Source organism: Curcuma longa, chromosome 1, assembly GCF_044706935.1.
Source record: "Curcuma longa cultivar G26 ecotype Majalengka, Jawa Barat chromosome 1, ITB_CL_G26_1.1, whole genome shotgun sequence".
NCBI lineage: Eukaryota > Viridiplantae > Streptophyta > Magnoliopsida > Zingiberales > Zingiberaceae > Curcuma > Curcuma longa.
The window spans coordinates 19,800,566-19,820,942 of record NC_133861.1 but is presented as its reverse complement, the minus strand read 5'-3'; the positions used below and the strand labels follow the sequence as shown (position 1 = coordinate 19,820,942).

The window sequence follows — 20,377 nt, the reverse complement described above, 5'->3', positions numbered from 1 at the left end:
AGATGAGATTGCGAAGACAAAAGATTATTCATAATGCAATCCGCCAAAAAGGTTGATTTCTCGATATCAATTATAAAAATATGATTTTTATTGTTCCAGAGGTTTTGAATGAGTGAAATTGTTGAGGAAAACAAATAAACGTGTCTATAAACTATGTGGAATATACGAACTGCACCAGGCCTGCACGGTAGGTCAGGGCATCTCCATTTATGCACGTCTCTGTTACATCTCACATCATCAGTTGCAATTTATGATACAGAAAAATTCAGTTTCCATTACCAATTTTGTTTTAGGCAGTTGTTTAGGTTGGTTACTAAAGTTCTGCACAATCAAAATTTTTGTTTAATTATCAAATTTTAAGTTTTTTTCGTTTTCTTTTTGATTGTTTTGTTTTTGGGAATTTGGTTCCTGTGTGCTCGCTCGATCTTGTCGCTAGTAATTATTGTGGTCAAGGAGTCAATCGGAGCCCTCTCTCGGGGGCTTCTCCTTGCCTACAAAGCAAAGGGAATGCACTAACAATCAACAGCTTCCCCCGTATACTTGGTCGACTGCGACAGCTAGTGGAAGGGAGCGGTTGCCGATGGAGGCCGAGTACCTCGTCGACGGCGGCGGCGGCGGCGATCTGGAGTCGCCCCTCTTCTCCTACGACTCGCAACTCGACGAGCACCGCGCCTCCCGCATTCGCCGCTTGGCTTCCAACACCACCTCTCAGCTCGCGATCATCGGCTCCAAACTCTGCCCCATCGAAAGCCTCGACTACGAGTACTTTCTCACTCTATTTCTCCTTGAGATTGTGGAAGGCTGATTTGTTTCTATCTCGTTTGTTCGATTTGGGGTTTCAGAATGATTAAAGGCCGGATCCCCCCTTCTGTGCAAGTACGGAATGAAAAGTTTGGAATTTTGTCGCCTGTTTCTCCTGCTGCTTATTAATGTATCTAAAATTGTAGGAAGATTAAATGGATGCTTTTTCCCCATTTTTTTCGCGGCTTTGAAATTGTAGGATGATTAAAGCACGATTTTGTGTGTGTGTGTCTCTCTGGGAATTTTAGGGTGAAAAAGCAGGGATGTTTTCATTTGTTTCTCCATCTTTGACTTTGACAGCAGAATTGAAATATCGGATTTTATCTTTCTCCATGCCCCAGTTTAAGATTGTTGCCTGAGCAAAATACCAACTTTTTTTTTTCTTTTGTGAAATTTGGGTTGTGGCAACACGGAATCGAAGATCTGAAAGAGGAGAAATTGCAGGTTGATCGAGAATGACTTCCTCAAGCAGGATTGGCGTAGTCGGGGGCCGGTGCACATCGTGCAGTACGTCATCCTCAAGTGGACTCTGTGCTTCCTCGTCGGCGCCCTGTCCGGTGCTGTTGGATTTTTCAACAACCTTGCTGTCGAGAACATCGCCGGTGTCAAGTTCGTGATTACCTCGAATATGATGCTTGCCAGCAAGTACGATCGCGTTCTGGCAAATAGAACAAACGCTTCGCTTGTTTCTTGCTTATTTTGTCGGTTGATGTTTCAATTTGTTGGATCAGGTATGGATGGGCATTTGCGGTGTTCGCGGGGTCGAATTTTGTGCTCCTCATGCTTGCTTCGGCCGTCACCATCTTCATCTCGCCAACGGCAGCTGGATCTGGAATTCCAGAAGTGAAGGCATACCTGAACGGTGTTGATGCTCCTCAAATTTTCTCATTGAAGACGTTGTGTGTGAAGGTGAGGTTTTTGGAATTCTTCTGGATTGAGAAAAGTTTCCTATTATTCTATGCACGGTCCAGTCTATAATGGGGGCGAAGTAAATGAACTTGCTTCTTTCTTTTTTCGAATGCTGAACTGCTTTTACTCCACTCATCTGTGGAGCATATCTGAACGGTAAAACAGATTGAACAACGAGTTTTCTTCTTCTTCTTTTGTACAAAATAAGAACAATCCACAAGTTCCTAATCTGATTGGCTCATTTTTGTATGTCTATGCGAAAGCATTTTCGAATCATTTGAATGATACAGAAAAAAGAAAAATCATTGCACGTATAGTGTCTTGAAGATGATGATCTGACTTTAATGAATCAACAGGTGGTAGGTTCCATTGCTGCGGTGTCCTCATCTCTTCATGTGGGCAAGGCAGGTCCGTTAGTACATACAAGTTCCTGTATTGCATCCATACTTGGGCAAGGAGGATCTCGGAAGTTCAAGTTAACCTGGAGATGGTTGAGGTACTTCAAGAATGACAGAGATCGACGGGATTTAGTAACCTGCGGAGCTGGTGCTGGAATCGCTGCAGCTTTTCGTGCACCAGTTGGTGGTGTTCTTTTTGCATTGGAATGTGTATCCTCATGGTATCATACTTCTTGATATCTTCCTTGCAACCATTAGTTTTCTATGTGTATTCTATAAAATAAAGATTGCATTCATAGCTTCCCACTAGGAATCTGCAAAGTTGTTTTTTCTCTGTGGTATTGTAGTCAATGGTACTGTGAGATTGCTTTAACATCAAGTGAGAACTCGGTACAAATAGATTGAGGTTTGTGTATGATGATTGCAATTGTATCATATGGTCTTTGCAAACTGACTATTGCGGATTGATATTTCATTTTGTCGAATGGCATAGTTATGGGAAGAATATTAAATCTGAGTTTGAGAGCATACTGGAGTATATGTTGAAAAGTTTGGGCACATTAGTCATGGTAAAAAGTGCTCTATACTGGAGAGTGATATATCTCCACCATATGCCTTTTACTTATTATTCTGAAGTTATCTCAAATAATATCTCTTAATAGGAATTTACTTGTCTTTGAAGGTGGCGAAGTGCACTGCTATGGAGAGCATTCTTCACTACAGCAGTTGTTGCGGTTGTGCTCAGGGCATTGATTGACATTTGTAGAAGTGGTAAATGTGGCTTATTTGGGAAGGGCGGACTTATCATGTTCGATGTCACTTCTGCTGATGTGTCTTATCACCTTGTCGATCTACCTCCAGTCATTGTTTTAGGAGTAATAGGTGGAATCTTAGGAAGCCTCTACAATTTTGTGCTGGAAAAGGTTCTTAAAGTCTACAATCTTATTCACAAGTATGTATTCTTGCTTCTTAGATTGCAACGTATAGTTCTACTTTGTTGCAAAGATTTCCTCCAATGATTTTTTAAGAGCATATTCAAACTTTCATTTTCAGGAAAGGCCATGGATACAAATTTTTTCTTGCTGCTTCAGTTTCCATATTCACTTCCTGTTGCCTATTTGGATTACCTTGGCTTGCGTCTTGTAAACCTTGCCCAGCTGGGTTATCCGAAGCTTGTCCATCAATAGGAAGATCTGGTAATTTCAAGAAGTTTCAGTGTGCGCCTGACCACTATAATGATTTGGCTAGTTTATTTTTCAACACCAATGATGATACAATCAGAAACCTCTACAGTGCTGGCACAGACAATGTTTTCCAGAAATCTTCAGTGTTCTTGTTCTTTGTTACTTCCTATTTTCTTGGAATTATCAGTTATGGTCTGGCAGTTCCTTCTGGTCTTTTTGTGCCAGTTATTTTGTGTGGTGCAACTTTTGGACGCCTTATAGGTATGCTTATGGGTTCACATTCGACTCTTAACCATGGTCTCTTTGCTGTCCTTGGTTCTGCTTCCCTTCTAGCTGGTTCGATGAGAATGACTGTTTCAGTCTGTGTAATTATGCTAGAATTAACAAACAACCTTCTACTCCTTCCCCTGGTCATGCTGGTTTTGCTTATATCCAAGACTGTAGCTGATGCTTTTAATCCCGATATCTATGATTTGATTGTGAAATTGAAGGGGCTCCCTTATCTTGAATCCCATGCTGAGCCTTACATGAGACAGCTTACAGTTGGTGACGTGGTTAGTGGTCCTTTGCAGGTATTCAATGGGATTGAAAAGGTTAGCAACATATTCCATGTGCTGAAGAGCACTGGCCATCATGGCTTCCCTGTGGTAGACGAGCCTCCTCTGTCTGATACACCTGTTCTGTTCGGTCTGATTCTTCGTTCGCATCTACTTGTTCTGTTGAAGAAGAAACAATTTCTTTGTACCCGCACACTTGCAGGTCCCGAAGCTTCAAAACATCTCTCAGCTGATGATTTCGCCAAACGTGGATCTGGCAAGCATGAAATTATTGAAGGCATTGAGTTGACTGCTGAAGAGATGAATATGTATGTTGATTTACACCCATTCACAAATACTTCGCCTTACACTGTTGTTGAGACGATGTCTTTGGCGAAAGCTCTGATTCTTTTTCGAGAAGTTGGTCTGAGACATCTCCTGGTTATCCCCAAGTCCTCTTCGGTATGAAACTTCAGCTACTTGATGTTTCTGTATATAAGTCAAATCTACTTGCTCTACAATTTTTTTTTTAAAACTCAGATCTCTTTTAAAATAAGCAAATCCTTTCATTAATTTTATTTATGGCTTTATGACATTGTTTTTCTGGACCATGCAGAGGGCACCTGTAGTTGGAATATTAACGAGGCACGATTTCATGCCCGAGCATATATTTGGATTGCATCCTTTCCTACTCAGGAGCAGCTGGAAGAAATTATGGTTTAGGAAATTGAATTCTAGTGATCTTTGTTTGTTCAAGAAATGACAGCTGAACTCAAACTGCAGTGTTTATTTTGATTGGAAATTCATCATTTAGCTTTCCGATACAAATGCTTTATATCTGATGAAATCAGCCTCGTATGAATTTTGTTTATATTTTTGGCCAGTAAGTTCTGTTTAGTTCCTTCTCTACAGTTTTCGATACCAGTAGGACAGTTTCATTTTGAATTTGTGGAAATAGGCTTCCCCAGAGATGCGTCGAGTGTATAGAAATTAATGCTAGATTCTCACAGAAATTAATTGCTTCCCCAGGAAAGGTCATAGAAGAATGATGTGGTGTTTGTTTTTATAATCAATTTGGCCAATTGATTAGGGTTTAGGGTTTCGAGCTTCAAAGCATTAGTGTAAACAATGTTAATTTGTTGTAATATCATGCTCACAGTTAAATGCTTAGCAGAGATTTCCTTTCATTTTCTTGCAAAATTCCTTGTGGTTTCCCCTTGTTAATCTTACAAGAAGAAATACTTTGATGGTACATTTTGATAAATATTTAGGGTTTCACATTGCATTTTTTTAAAGGTGCTTCTTAGAGATACTTCTAAACTTTCCAGTTGCACTAGAAGATTAATGCACTTGAAGAATTAACTCCATATATGTATAAACAACAAAAAATGGAGAGTTAATTTACACAATTATGTGCACCCTTAATTGTCATTTTATTTGCATACCGTCAAGTGTGTGAATTTAAATTAATAAGTTTATACACACACTTGCTTAAATAGAGCAACCAATCAATCTGGTTTATGATGCTGGCCAAATCCTTCCAACACCCAGATGCTGAGTGAGAGGTTTTAACTCCAAAGTAGGGCTGATGGCAAGCAAGCTCAAAAAACAATCCACAGGAACCGTCATGCCCCAAACATTGATCGATTCGAGTTTACGACACTTAACTACGAGCTTGTTGAGGCCATTCTCTGTGACATGGCGGCAACTCCATAGAACGATAGTCTGCAATTGTAGCGCCAAAGATTAGCTTGCAGTAGATCACCTATTTTATATGTTGTTGCATACAAGTAATACATGGAATAGGATGAACAAGAATTAGACTATAGTATAAGTTGAACACTAAGAAAAATAACTTAAAAGTACCTTGATTTGGGGGCAACTATTTGCGATTGCATACAAGGATTCATCTGTAATAAATGTACCCCCAACATTCAGGTGCTGTAAGGAATTAGCTTTAGTCACCTGAACAAAATCAAATGCAAGTGAATATTAGAACAATGAAAGTACAAATATAGACAAAACATCACAATATATACTATTTGCAAAGTACTACTAGTTCATAGCATGTAATTTTTAAGAATACAGACTCAAAAATTGGATGCAGCATAAACTATACTCTGATAAACAATAACATTTGTCTTCAAAATGCATAATTTAATATCCACAAGGTCTGTTCATTGTAACGACAGTATATTTTCAAGAACTTGAATCAATTAGGCTATTGGTAGACAACATGATTTAGATGATTAGATGGACTGATAATTTGAATGGGTAAAGTTCCATGGCACATGCAATGATAATATTTCTGTTTAATTGACTACTTTTATTAGTTGCTAACTCCCAACTTAAGTTGCACATACATTTGTTTTCTTTATTAAATAGAGCTACTTGCTACTGCTGATTTGACTCTGAGCATGCTCTTTTTATCATAGTAGAACAATTTATGAAAAGAAGGATCCCTGTAGTGTTTGATACTAATAGGCATCAGCTCATTAGTTCGATTACAAAAAAATTTGTCAATTTTCTAGACATCTTCACATTCTGAGACAACACTACAGAAGATTTCAATAAGAGATTTAACTTGATCATGATGTAGAGAAGAAACCTGAGGAGCAAAACAATAGTGTTAACTAAAAATGGGATAATAGGAAAATAAAGAACCATAGATTATAACAACCATTCAAAATTGACTCAGTTCTTCCAGTGCTACTCTTCACCTACTAGAGTATATTGTTCGATTACATAAATATTTTGATCCTAAAAGGATTCCATATATGTAGGTTATTCTATCAACCTAACTCTCCGGAACAAAGTAATTACTACAGGTTTTTATAACCTTCTCAACCAACTCATTAAGCATATACCATTGCCAAACATCATAAGATATGGTTTAAGGTAAGTTTGAACTTTGAAGCGTTGACACTCTTAGCCAATGCCATAGTAAGCATAATATAGTACTACCAGTTGAATTACTCCTCTGTCAGTGATTCCAGCCATGCCCCACATTGATATCGATAATAGCTTACCGACACATTTTGTTAGTGAAATCTTGTATAGCCCTTCATCAGTTATTTGGCAACCCCAACAGCTCCTTGATCTATACCAAAGGAATTGCAGCTTTGATCAAATCAAAAGGTGAAAAAAAAAGAGAAGACTGTCAAATTCCTACATGAAAAACAAATTAGTTAAATGAGATCAAAATGACTACTTGATCTCTTCAACCTCGTCACTAATCAATTTGAGACTGAAATCAGGAACTTTAAGCACAAGACGGAATTAAGAAACTGGAAAAAGGAGTACCTTGACCTTACGCATAAACAACACAATAACAGAGGGAAAACCATTGAAACAAGACAATAAATGGGGAAGAAAGCGAGAACAAGATACAAATCCAGCTCCTAGATATTGTAGGCATTTTAAAGTGAGATCAAAATAACTACTTGATCTCTTCAACCTCGTTATCGATCAATTTGAGATCGAAATCAGCAATTTTACGTATAAGAATGCATCAAGTAACTAGAAAAAGGCATATTTTGACCTTGTATGTAGACAGCACCATGACAGTGAGAAAACAATCGAAGCAAAGCAAGAAAAAGGAGGCGGAGGGGGTGGGTGGGTGGGTGGGTGGGTGGTGAATAGGATACATATCCAACCCCTTCGAAATGTAGGCGTTTTAAAATGACATCATAATAACTACTTCTCTTCAGCCTGCGTTACTGATCAATTTGAGACCAAAATCATCATTTTTAATTAATTCAAGCATCGATTACGAAGCTAGAAAAGGCATTAGTTTGAGCTCATGCGTAAACAGCACCGTAGAAGAGGGAAAATACGATCGAAACTAAGCAAGAAAAGGGAAGAAGAAAAGTAGATGCATATCCAGCTCCTTGATATTGTAAACGTTTTTGAATAAGACCAAACTTGATCTCTTCATCCACGTTGCTGATCAATTTGAGAACAAAATCAGCATTTTTAAGCACAAGAATCTCATACAAAACTAGAAAAGGCGGTGCTTTAGCCTCGTGCGTAAAAGAGCATCACAAAAGAGGGGAAAAAACAATCGAAGCAAATCAAGAAAAGGGAACAAGAAGAAGAAGAGAAGTCGATACATATCCAACTCCTTGATATTGTAGGCGGCCCGCACCACCCTGGCGGCCGACTCGTCGTCTACCTTCCATCCGGCGAAGCTGAGACGCTCCTTCCTCGAAAGAGACTCCTTCACCCCTCGCCGCCACTTCCGGCACACCCCGCTCGCCCTTCCAAATCCCAAACCGCCCAAATCAAACCCAACAAGTCAAACCAACAACACGAAACTAGGGCTCCAGGAGTGCTTACTGTGCCAAATCCTTGAAGGAAAGGATGAAGGAGAAGATGTGGGCGAGTAGGTCCACGGGAAGCCGCTCTATCTCCGTCTCCATCGTCACTGCCGCTTCGATGTGGAGAGCTAAAACGGGAAGGTGTCCGACGCCTTTTGCTGTTTGTACGTCCGCCTCATCACGACAACGGCGTCGTCACGAAGTATCTTCATTTAGAATAGCCATTGTGACGGGAGCCTTCGCCGTTGGTCGCACGAGCATGTGGCCATCCTTAACTTGGTAGTTGGAGAAAACAGCCACGAGAACACTGTAGAAAATTGGATTATCCGCCAAAAGACATTTTTTCATATCAATCCCTGACATATGAGAATTATCCAATGATGTTCATATAATGGATAGATGGTTTTCTTCTTAATTCAGATAAATATTTTAATTTATAATTATTATTTTATATTTTTGATAATGGATAGATGGTTTTCTTCTTAATTCAGATAAATATTTTAATTTATAATTATTATTTTATATTTTTGATAATGGATAGATGGTTTTCTTCTTAATTCAGATAAATTTGAAGTATGATTTATTATCAGTGTATCAGATATAGATGAGAATAACTGTAATTATTATTTTAACTTATACATATAAATGTTATTTTATCAAAAAAAAAAAAGCTTATGTAATTTGATGGCCTATTCCGAGAAAATCCTAATAATATCCAAAAGAAGGGAAAAGTTAGAACGTTTTTTAATTTGCACTCCCATAAATGATTTCTATAAGATTTTGGATTTTTTTATAACTTTATATATAAATTTTATTTTAGGGACTCTAAATTTATTTGTATGGCTTGAAATATACAAATATCAAATGAGTGAATGAAATTGCTTAGCAAATATTTAGAAACAAGATTTTTTTTTAAAAAAAAATGGCAATATCAGACTTAATTAACTGAATAGAGTTTTTTTTTATTTTGAAAAATAAAAAATATTGATTATAATGAGAACCTGCAGAGAGGACAGCGATTACTCCGCTGTAGCCATTCCCTGAGACAAGCCTCATGGAATCGATGCCGGCGACAAGGCATCACCAGAAGTCGCGCCGCCACCTCAAAGTCCTCGAGGCATATGGCGCACGGACCGGCCGCCTGCTCCGCCAAGACCATCTCCAGCGCCTCAACGACCCAGGAGGTCGCCGGCCGTGCGAGGCCGCCATTAATCTCGGGCAGATCGGCCAGCACGGCCGGAGGAGCGTCCTCGATCACGACCTCGGAGGATATCCGCATCCCGCCACCGACGCGGAGTACGGAGCTGGCCATGACGGTGTACGCGCAGAAGGAAACCACCATGATTCGGAGCTCCGACCGGCCGACGCCGACGCCGACGTCATCACCGAGGAGCCGCGTGAACATCGCCTGCACTTCGCGCTCCAGAGTTCGGTGGTGATCCACGAGGGAGAAAGGGAAAGAGACGGTGAATCCCCCGGCGGAGGCGTCTTCGTCCGAGGTGGTCCGACGCCGGAAGCGCACCGTCAGCTGCGGCGAAGCCGTCGTCGGCCTCTGGTGGATCATCAAGCGAGCTTGGACGCGGAGCAGGAAGCTGCCGACGTTGACCATGGTCGGCGTCAAATCCATTTCCATGATCGGAGGAGAAAATCTCGGGGTGGAAATGGGAGCCTGAATGAACTAACCTAAACAGGGGAAGCTAAAGGAATTATAAATCCGAATAAGAGAAAAACAAAAACAGAGGATATTTATACAAATCTAATATTCGTCGCACCCGACCGGAGATAGAGTGGGGAAAGTTTTTCCTATTCTCTATGTCACATTTATGTAAATTCATCGAACTGTATATGCATTTTTATACTTCAGAACTAAAAATGAAAAGCGAAAAAGTGATTAGGGATTTATGCTTTTTAATTATTATGTAAAATAATCAACTTATTAGGGATTTTATGCATTTTTATTCCATTATCAAATATTGAAAAGTAAAACATAGCTCTAAAACGATACATGCATTATCTTTAAACAATAAAGCAACTCTATCACTTGAGTACCGACGCAACTCTATCACCACCGACTACGCCCATGAGGGACGTATTTGCTTTAAACAAGGTAGGACACCTCTGATCTAAGATTACAAATATATAATTTTATCACATTATCTAGTATGGATTAATATATATATATATATATACAATAAACATAATCACAACAGTTAAAGGTAATGCTTCATAATACTAACAGAGGAGGTAAATATTTAGATGAAACAATGTCGGGGGGAAAAATATACCTGATGTAACTAAAGCCATACTTCAACTTTGGTTGGATCCAAATTTTAAAAATACCAACTATACATGCGTAGGCATTCAATCACAATTGACAATCCCTTTTTTTCCAAGCCTCCAGAAAACGTCAACCATATCTAAATATATGGTCTTGCTTAGTCTTCAGTGTTCTTGCAGTTGCTACAATGAAAGGGTTTGAAGTAAACAATCTACTACAGCATGGAATTAGCAGATTTTGATGTATAAAAATTAGTAGATGAGCTAAACTAATCAAAATGGCAAGATACATTCAGAGGACAAACAGCCTAACATCAAAAATGAATCAAAGAGATGGTGACACCAAATGCACAAAAAGATTTCATTTGTAACTGCTAGCTCCATCGGATTGGATTTTCTTTTGCTTCAAATCATTACAAAACTATTCTCGTAGGGATTGCTTCTGTTCTTATTTATACAGGATAGCGCATTCTCATATCAGGTGTGATCCGATAGTTCTACCAGTTCAAATGAAAAGGTAAATTGAAGGGGCTTTTGAGAAAAAGCTATCATATACCAAATATTTGACACCTGGTAGGTAGAACAAGGTGACAGAATGGCATCCGTGCTCAGAGCGAAATAACGATGTCTTTTGCTTCTTAGCTGGGACCATACCAGGGCCCCACACTCCCATTGATATGCCCATTCCCATGGATTCCTACTCCATTTGAGATTATGGATGGAGGAATACCGATCGGCGCCGGAGGAGCTGAAGAATACAAGCCATGCACTTGTTGTGTAAGGGGATGCCCAGCCGCCAAAGAATGGCCATTAGTTTTCATCTGTTGAGTGGCATGGATCTGCCTGAGCCCTTCTTCGTGAATGCGGGTAAGTGTCTCAAGTTCTTTCATTGACAAGGTTTCCAGGCCTACACCATAAAGGGGAGCATGGCGCGACATTTCTTCCTGTAGGGAACCTTCAAGTGTGTGTATATATTGCTGCCAAAAAATACAACTACAGGACTTAGAAAACAAAGCTTGAGCTCATAAAAATATGCAAATTATGTTACACAAAGGGATTTTAATTAAAAGAAATATACCACCAAAGCGAATACACAGATATTAAGTTTGTTCTTGATAGCATATATTTTATAGACATAAATTCTGGCGACACAATGTGAAGAAATAAATGTGCAAAGGAAAAGCCATGTGGCTCTTTAACATAGCACTATTGGATTCATTTTAAGCTCAAGCGTACAGGAAATAACACTTGTAAAAATGCATCTATCCATCGACTTCTTCACTCTTGAAGTTTCACATTCTAACTTCTCAATAAGTAAGCTTTTATGTTGATAAAGTATTTTTTTGTTGGCATATCAAGGAAGTAAATACGATACAGATCATGGTTACACAATCACAACGACACCTAGCATGTATAGAACCAACAATATGAGAATACGTAGGAGATCTTAGAGGGCAGGTCATTAACAATATGCTACAAGTGAACCAAAATCCTTAAAACCGTAAATAAATTAAAAGAAAGAAAGAAACCTGGCATGCTTGCAGCTTTGCTTCCATCCCATCAATATATGCTTCACAGCGTGCAACCTGCTCTTCTTTCTCCCTTTTCTCTCCCTCAGTTTGTCCAACAGTTTCTGTTAATCTCCTCACTTCATCTTCAAGTGAATGCCTGACTTCCTCCCTTGTCACTGTCTCTGTAGCATAACGCTTCAATTCTTCATCAAATTTTTTACGTGCAGCTTCTGCACTTTTTAACCTTTCAGCAAGAGCATTCTTCTCTTTCACTACTCTCTGCATCAATTGTTACACCAAGTTAGTTTTAGACACCAACTAGTACCAGTGCCTTACTTTGGATCAACATGCTACAGAAAAAATAAAAAATTAGACCTTATTATGAAGAAAAGAAGGGAATTTAGGACAATTAAAATTTTGCAGTTAGTAAGAACACTGTTTGATTTAATTGATGTTACTAGAGATTATGTTCAGGTTCATATACAGCTCATTCATGCAGTCACCCTCCTTAAATAGTTTGAAAAAACAAGGCTTGAGGATGGTGATTCAGTAAATATAATATGAAAAGTATCAAGTGGTTTATGCAAAGCAAGTAGATCAATTGAACAGAGAAATTAAACGGGCAAAGCAATTGAACAGAGAAACTAAACAATACAACCTTTTCTTTTTGAAATAAGATGATGCTCGTATCTTTCAACTGATTTTACAACAAGCCAATTATTTGGAATCAGCCACATGGACGTTATTCAATCATTAAACTTATGCAAGACTATATCATTAGTAATTATATTAGATCTTTTAAATAAATTTAGCTAGAGTTTCCATTTGACTTCCCTCCATTCCTAGTCATCAAGTTTAATTGATTCAATGTATTTAACTTATAATCCATTGCTCATCTCTGAATATGTATATAGGTCTTAACCAATTTTTTTTCTTCTTATTTTACTGTATAATAGAGTTACAGCTACTTCTTTGAACTATTAGCTGGTACTACATATCCATTTTAACACTTACATCCTTGTTACATAAACCTTCTAAGCATTTTTACTATCCAATATCCATACAACGAGAGCTCCATTAGTCAAATAAATGCTTTATTTATTGAATGAAAGATGTGATGGAGCACGTCATTGAAGAGTAATCTCAATGATTTATCGTTGATACAACACTAATAGCACATGATAAATATAAATACATTAAGATGATGTTTTCTAACATAGATTACTCATCAGTTAAAATAACCAAAGCCCAGATGAATATTCTGAATTTAATTGGGTCATCCAGTAACGAACCAATTAGTAGAATACTTAATGGTCTAATGTAATCCTGTTACTCAAAAAAAATATAATTTGATTAATGCTAAAAACTCTAATAATATCTAAAAATAATAATGAAAGAAAAGCAAACTTCTGGCAACTCAAGTGTCAAAGGATGTTCAGGTTGGATTTGTTGAGTCACAAAATGTTTGTAAATTGGAGTAGAACTTCAATAATTCAGGTAATTAGCAAAGCATTCCAAAATTTGAAAGTTGAGCTAAAGAGAAACTGCTAGGTAGAATTATTAAGCAACGAAAGGATCTTCAGAACCATGCATTAAAGTACCTTTAACTCATCACGCTTCCTCGCTTTTAGTAGTGACAATTGTGTCTCTGCATCATGAAGGCGTTCCTGAAGAACTCTCCTGTCAGCCGAGAGCTTTGTAATTTCCTCATCTTTCTCAGATCGAAGCCATTCCAATTGGTTCTCAACTTCCAACAGCTGCTCGGTTAGTTCCTTCCTTTCACGGGAAAAATGCTCCAACTCTGTTTTCAACTCAGCCTGTCATTGAAGAAAATAACCAACAAATTAGTCAAAGGGCAAAATATATGTCAACAACTGAATGTAGGCCAGCAACTCAAAAAGGATAGACCTTAAGACAATTATTAGTTGCCTCTAATTCATTTAGCTTTTGCAACAAAGAAGCCTTTTCATTAGTAAAGTTAACAACTTCATCCTGTCTTTCCTCCCGAAGATGAATATTTTCATCCTCAACAGCACATATCTGATGCCAAAGGTTGGCACGGTTAACTTGGGCAACTTGGACAACTTCACGCAACATATTCAAAACTGGTCGGGCTATTCCATCTTCCTCTCTAACAAGAAATACCAAGACATCCATATCTATATCAGCTGCATGGCAACTATTTGACATATTTGTTGCACGTTCTACAAGCCCCTTCAACATCCTAAATCGGTAATGCTCCTCGGCATAAATCTTAAACATGATAGCATAAAGCATTCTCACAAAGTCCTGTACTCTTGCATCAGTGGAAAGAGCTAATACTTCGCCAAGAGAAAGAACTGATGTGAAGTCATCTTCTTGGACAGGCAATGAATTTAAGTTTGCATCTACTAAGTCTTGCCTGTTCTGTGAATCATCCACAACGAACCTAGATTTGGCATTCAACCTCTGAGAATGGCGCCTTTCTAACACCAGAGCAACGGATTGCAACCCAATGGCTCCTCGAGTTAAAGCTCTTTCAAAAACTTGTGAAACTTCTACAAACAATCCAGGTATGGATAACATCTCTACCAAAATGTAAACATCGGTGTGATGATGACATCCATGAACAACCTGATCATTCCCCACATGCCCATCGCAGGAAATGCCATTTTCCCCAAAGGAATAAGAACTACAAGATGTCAAGCAACTATCATCAAACTCACTATCAGAGTCGATGCCACTTAAAATGGCTTCAGCTATGTCAACATTGCTGTGCACCTGTTGTGCCAGAAAATCCAGCACGCATTGTGGAACTTCAGTACCAAGGCCTTTTAACCTCAAACGGAATGCTTTGACCTACATCGAAAAAAATAGAAATAGCTCTAGCATTTGTATTTAATATTATAGAGTATATGGAGGTTAATCAAATTACACAAGAAACAAAATACATACAGCTTGAGGAAGATGCTGGCATTGCAACGCAGCTTTGAAAATAAAACCCATTGCTGCTACAAGAGGTTCATTATTAGAGTCGGTCAACAGCTCAAAAGCCTGATATAGGATATGTTCCACTAACTCACTTCCGAACTCCAACTGACATAGAGCACGAAAAACCTGAAAGGCAGATAAACAATATTAAAGGGAAAATAGAAAAACAAAGACCACAGACATATGAAGCTAAAATATCTTTCCAACAAACTGTTTAGAAGTTCAAAATTATGCGAGAAAATAAAAATATAATCAGCAGAGAACCTGGCCATGAAGAAATGAAAATACCAGTAACTGTAACGAAGGGTCGGCATCTGGCTTCTGAAGACGGTCTAGAAGTGCATAAGCAGCAATAGAATGCTCAGAAGGATCGACCAGCTTGGGCACAAGAGCAATTAAATCCGGCTGAAGATGCTTTGGAGCTTTATCAAGCACAAGAATAATTTTCTGGACTGTTTGAGGACGCCTCCTGGGTTCAGGGCATCCTTGAGGCACAGCACTATCAAGTGCGTTCAGTGAATTAATAATCAATCCCAAAAGCTCCTCTGATTGCTCTGGCCATTTTGTCTAAAAAAGAATTAACAGTACAGTACATTAATAAAAAAATATCAAACCGGGAGTGCTGTTAGAGCTTACAGATGTGATTAAGATACTACCTTAGGAGCTTCAATAAATACATCATCTGCTGGTTGATCCCCAGCAGAAGTCTCAGGGGGAGAGATGGATTGGTCCTGGTTGCTTTTGTGTCTGTCATATGTTTTTGATAATGAGCTTTGTACTGCATAAGTGGTTCTGGTTTCTTCAACCTCACATCCCAATCTCTCGTAAAAGTCACATGTTGCATATTCTGTTGATAATTCACTATCACCACTGGGTTCTGGTGGGCTGCTAGCTTCATTAGAACTAGGAGAATTTTTTAAGCTTGCTTCAGAAGAATCATACCCAGTTCTCCCTTCTGATGGTTGGCAACACTCCACCATAATGTCTAGGAGTAAGTCAATGATAGCTTGTTGCAAGACTTTAACCCCCATCAACAAATTCATCAGGCTTGGAGAATTGGCATCACCCTTTGAAGCATCCTTATTGCTACAGCCACCTGAAAATATTTTGGTAGGAAGAAGCAAGCGCTTGACTTTAGCAGGGTTATCAAGATAAACACGCAGACCAGACAGAAATCCAGCAATTGCACCAGCATCCATGATAAGCTTTTCCCTTAATGTAACATGGGGTTGGGAGGGATTGTCTCCATATGTCAGATGGAAGCCTGCTCGCGAAAGAAGATTTCTGAACACATCTTCTTCATCTCCACTAACGCATTCACTATCTTCAGACTCAATAAGATCATCAGGGTCTGTTGATAGTGCATCCTGCTCATCTTCTGAGGCCAAAACCTGACAAAAGAAGTCAGAAGCCTAATGAATCATATGCAAGTGTACAACCTAGATAAGCACATGGACAACTTTTACTACAGAAATATTAGGTAAACAGAACAATGCCATATATTCAATATCTGTAATTGTAATATGTCCATGCAACACATGGTAGATGCAATGCAAAAGGCACTGTTGTTGTAAAGTACAATGTTACTCAGATGAAGTACAAGTATCCAACAAGGGTATGGATCTAGGTGTTTGACACTTCATTTTCTAAATCTGTTTGCACATGTTCAATTGGTGAGTTGTGCATGACTCAGGTGTCGATATTTGTGAGTTGGGTTTCCAAATGGGATAGATGAATAATATGAATATCACAGAGGTGTAAATAAATCTACCAGTAAACCTAACATCAGACATCACAGATAATGCAAAAGGATCTATGAAAAATGCTAGAAATCCATCTTACATTTCACATGGCTTTCAATCATAAATAGATCACAAAGGAAGACAGTTAAAATCTAAATACAACACGTATTCTGATGCAACACAAGCATATAACATGGCAAGCACAAGTACAAACAAGTACAGATAATTGCAGTAACTGATGTGATTAGCATTAGAATGACATGTATCCATGATATTAAGCACATTGCTAAAATTTCATTTCACAGATAGTCTTGATGGTTATCATCAATTGCTAAATTAGGAATAAGAAAATATTGTTCATTTAACATTTCTTTGACCTGTTTCTGACCTCCCCCAGGCACAAAAGTTCTATGTAAAAGTAAGACTTCCCCATACAAATTTGAGCCTGGTCAATTACCCCATGCTATAAAACCGTATTTTAAGATTGTAAATTGGCAATTTAACTTGTGGATTTTGTTTTTAATCCGTTGAGAAGGACATTTGCAATTTCTGATTCAACTTGATCTCAGAAGTGATCATTTAGAGAAATCAGTACATTAGAAAGTTTGAGACATTAGTAGAATGTTGTTTGCACAAGGTATAGCAAACACAAGAAACAGAAGTGCATTCGCCGAATTCAATCTAACCTCAAGATCAGCAAATTCAAACCAGGGGCAGCAATCAGTGATCTCACAAATGAATATAACAGTGTCACGGACAAGGAATCCAGCATCTGATTCCAGAAAATCTGTGACCTTCATAAACTGCAGGACAGAATTGTTCCAAGTTTTTGTGCAGATTGAAGACTCCTTCCAAACAGTTTTTGCCGGATTTTTCTGGTTTACAATAGCCATTCTGTACTGAACCCAAAAATTTTTGTCAGGGTCACTTCCAGATGACTGATCACTCTCCAAGTATATACAAATAGTGTCGAAGGACTCATAGACACCTACAATGTAATCAAAGAGGGAAAAAAAATAAAACACAGCTCAGTAAAATAAAAGCCTGTATACTAAATGAGAAATCTAAATTCATAATGTACCTATCCGGAGTTCACAACCCCCGGCTTGAAAGAATTTGCTAAAAATCTTGCGTGTTTCCATGATCTCCTTAAAGGACAAAAAATTTTCCACCCTCCACGTGAATGATCCTCTCTTGCATATAGCATCAACTTGAGATGTTGCAAGCACATTAGTTGAGTCAGTGTCTGAGTCACCAAATTCTTGTATTATAGAAGTCTCCTTCAGTATAAGAACCTCAGCAGAGAAAACAACAGTATCCTGGAGAAGAAAGCCAGAATCCTGATCGAAGAGACTAGTCAAAGTTACAAACTCACGCCAACCCCAATCTTTTGCAGCCTTTGAGTAGCGATTCTGTGACTCCTTTGTGACAGATTTCTCCTCCAATTTCTGATTAACAACTGACAATCGATGACTCACAAAGCAACTCCAATCACTTATAGTGTTGCGGGAATCTGTGACTTCCAGAAATACAGAGAGGTGGCATGGTGGTTGAGACTGCCCTGATGTCCATTGCAGTTGTAAGACAAAACAAAGATGAATTTGATCAGTAAGTGCACTTTCCCACATTATATATGCATCAATTGATTATAAATGGCCCAAATTGGCATATGCCAAAAATTAATAAGCATGCAAAAAGATCTAGATAGTGGCAGCATTAGTAATGATATGGTCTCATATGGAGATTAACAGCATGATGGTATTTGTGCATCAAAAAATAAATAGTTGGGGAGTATGTTGCATAGCAAATTAATATAAACTGACAGATAGGTCTCTAATATATCACTACCAAAAAGGTAACTAGTAAAGAATAAGTAACAATGTCCAGTAGCAAAATAGACCATTACCAACAGGGGCAATAATACGCAAATTGCACCTATGATATAGAGAAACCAAACTATCATACGACAAACTGATAGTAACTAAAGAGAGAAGAAAACATTGTGCATAACCAGGCAAACAGCTCACTTCTGAATGAGAGGATACCAAGTTCAACCTCAGTATTCAAAGAAATCAGAAGCTAATAGAATTCCACAAAGGAATATTTGACGTCGTTTTTACATACCTTCGTATACATGTACTCCCAGAATAGAACGAAAAGAAGCAAATGAACATTATAAAAAGAGCTTACCCCTAGGATAGACAATCAGACGACAGTCCCTGTTGCCAATCTGGAACTTCCTGCTCTTAATGCAGAGCCCTGTGATCTTGCGTTTCTTAAGCAGGTCCTTAAGCCTTGTGAAGTTTTCTATCCTCCATGTGAACTTGCCGAAATGCCCATCAGACTTTCTTGCCACCCCCCTACCCCCACTATTGCCTACTATAGGCCCAGAGTTCTTTGTGAAGCTGCTTGACTCCCTGATAACATGAAAGGAGGTGTTGAACACGGCGGTGTCATCGACGAGGAACCCAGCATCTTCCCTGACGAAGTCCTCCATCCGCATGTAGTCGTTCCACCCCAAGCTGGTGTTGTCACCGCCTTTATTGTCCGAGGCAAACCGCCCATAGGAGTCACGATGCACATGGTTCAACCCAGGCCGCTGATTCAGGACCGACATCCGGAAGAGGCACCAGCAGCTGCGATCAGGAGCAGGGGCAGCAGGGCCCGAAATGTTATTGGCGGCCTTCTCGGTATCCTTGCTCTCGAGGCACATTGAGAGGTGGTCGACCCCCGCAACGGAGCTCTGGTACACACTGATCCTGAGGTTGCAATCGCCTGCCGGGAACACAGGACTCATGATCTTCTGCGCCTTGATCATCTCCAGGAAGAGGCTAAAGTTGTGGACCTTCCAGGAGAACTTGCCGCCGAGAACGTCAGCCGGGGTGGTCTGCGGCTCATGGTCACGGCTGAATGCGACGGTCTCATGGAGTAGCAATATGTCAGCGGTGACGACGAGGGAGTCCGAGTGCGGAAGGAGAAACCCGGATCTCGAGTCGAGGACGCCGGAGAACGGAGCGAAGTCGCACCAGCCGTGCGACTTCTTCTTGGAGGAGAACCGATGCCAGGAGTCCCGCGCGACGGATTTGGAGTCATCGAGGTGGTTGGACACCGCGAGGCGGTAGCTGGCGAAGCAATCCCACTTATTCCCGGAGGAGGAGGAGCCGCCGCCGCGGGGGTCGACAATCTGGAGGTACAGCGAGAGGTAGCCGGGGAGCGCCTGCGAGTCGCCGCGGGGGTAGACGAGGAGGCGGCAGTCGTAGCCGCCCACCTCGAAGTAGCGGCTCCAGAGCGCGCGGGCCTTGGCGCGGGGGAAGTGCGGGATGGTCCAGCGGCAGGAAGCGGAGTGGTCGCCGCTCCGCTCCACCGCGACCGCGTCGCCTCCGCTGACGTCGCGGGAGCTGGCGGCGAGGGAATCCGCCGGTGCGGCGGAGGGGGAAGAGGCGGCTGCGGGACGGCGGGGCTCGAGGAAGGGGCCCGATGCGGAGGTCGAAGACGAGGAGGAGGAGGAGGAAGAGGAGATGGAATCGGGGAGATTGGGAGGAGGAATCATGGCGGTGGTAAAGATGGACGGATCAATCGGTCGCTAGGGATTGGATTGGAAGAGATAGGATGGGATGCGTAGCAAGTGTTCGGTTTATTGCGGCAACGGCTGGGCCTGGGACATTTAGGGGCGAAGACGGGACGGGAGGACTAAAGGAGGGGTTGTATTGTCTGCGTGCCCGGAGGCTAT

At 40.0% G+C, this 20,377-nt stretch overlaps 3 protein-coding genes across 4 annotated transcripts; 1 reads left to right on the top strand and 2 right to left on the bottom strand.

Annotated features, from left to right (window-relative positions):
- Positions 1 to 521: 521 nt before the first annotated feature.
- On the top strand, positions 522 to 4,699 carry LOC141835752 (putative chloride channel-like protein CLC-g). The gene is made up of 7 exons (XM_074723131.1): positions 522 to 762; positions 1,246 to 1,446; positions 1,533 to 1,710; positions 2,067 to 2,329; positions 2,791 to 3,060; positions 3,162 to 4,290; positions 4,445 to 4,699. The coding sequence occupies exons 1-7, from the start codon at positions 581 to 583 to the stop codon at positions 4,589 to 4,591; spliced, it is 2,370 nt and encodes a 789-aa protein (XP_074579232.1). The 5' UTR covers positions 522 to 580; the 3' UTR covers positions 4,592 to 4,699.
- A 481-nt stretch (positions 4,700 to 5,180) lies between these two features.
- Positions 5,181 to 8,405, bottom strand: LOC141842720 (F-box protein At5g67140-like). The gene is made up of 5 exons (XM_074730747.1): positions 8,167 to 8,405; positions 7,941 to 8,087; positions 6,793 to 6,928; positions 5,695 to 5,793; positions 5,181 to 5,553 (listed from the first exon to the last, which is right to left on the bottom strand). The coding sequence occupies exons 1-5, from the start codon at positions 8,247 to 8,249 to the stop codon at positions 5,347 to 5,349; spliced, it is 672 nt and encodes a 223-aa protein (XP_074586848.1). The 5' UTR covers positions 8,250 to 8,405; the 3' UTR covers positions 5,181 to 5,346.
- A 2,366-nt stretch (positions 8,406 to 10,771) lies between these two features.
- On the bottom strand, positions 10,772 to 20,284 carry LOC141837386 (uncharacterized). Of its 2 annotated transcripts, none has more exons than XM_074724802.1 (10): positions 18,838 to 20,284; positions 17,729 to 18,208; positions 17,334 to 17,635; positions 15,562 to 16,296; positions 15,170 to 15,472; positions 14,870 to 15,031; positions 13,844 to 14,773; positions 13,537 to 13,752; positions 11,954 to 12,214; positions 10,772 to 11,401 (listed from the first exon to the last, which is right to left on the bottom strand). In XM_074724802.1, the coding sequence occupies exons 1-10, from the start codon at positions 20,195 to 20,197 to the stop codon at positions 11,063 to 11,065; spliced, it is 5,088 nt and encodes a 1,695-aa protein (XP_074580903.1). In that variant the 5' UTR covers positions 20,198 to 20,284; the 3' UTR covers positions 10,772 to 11,062. The 2 variants fall into 2 exon arrangements, with proteins under 2 accessions (XP_074580903.1, XP_074580908.1); XM_074724807.1 differs by having other exon boundaries at positions 15,194 to 15,472.
- Positions 20,285 to 20,377: the final 93 nt, after the last annotated feature.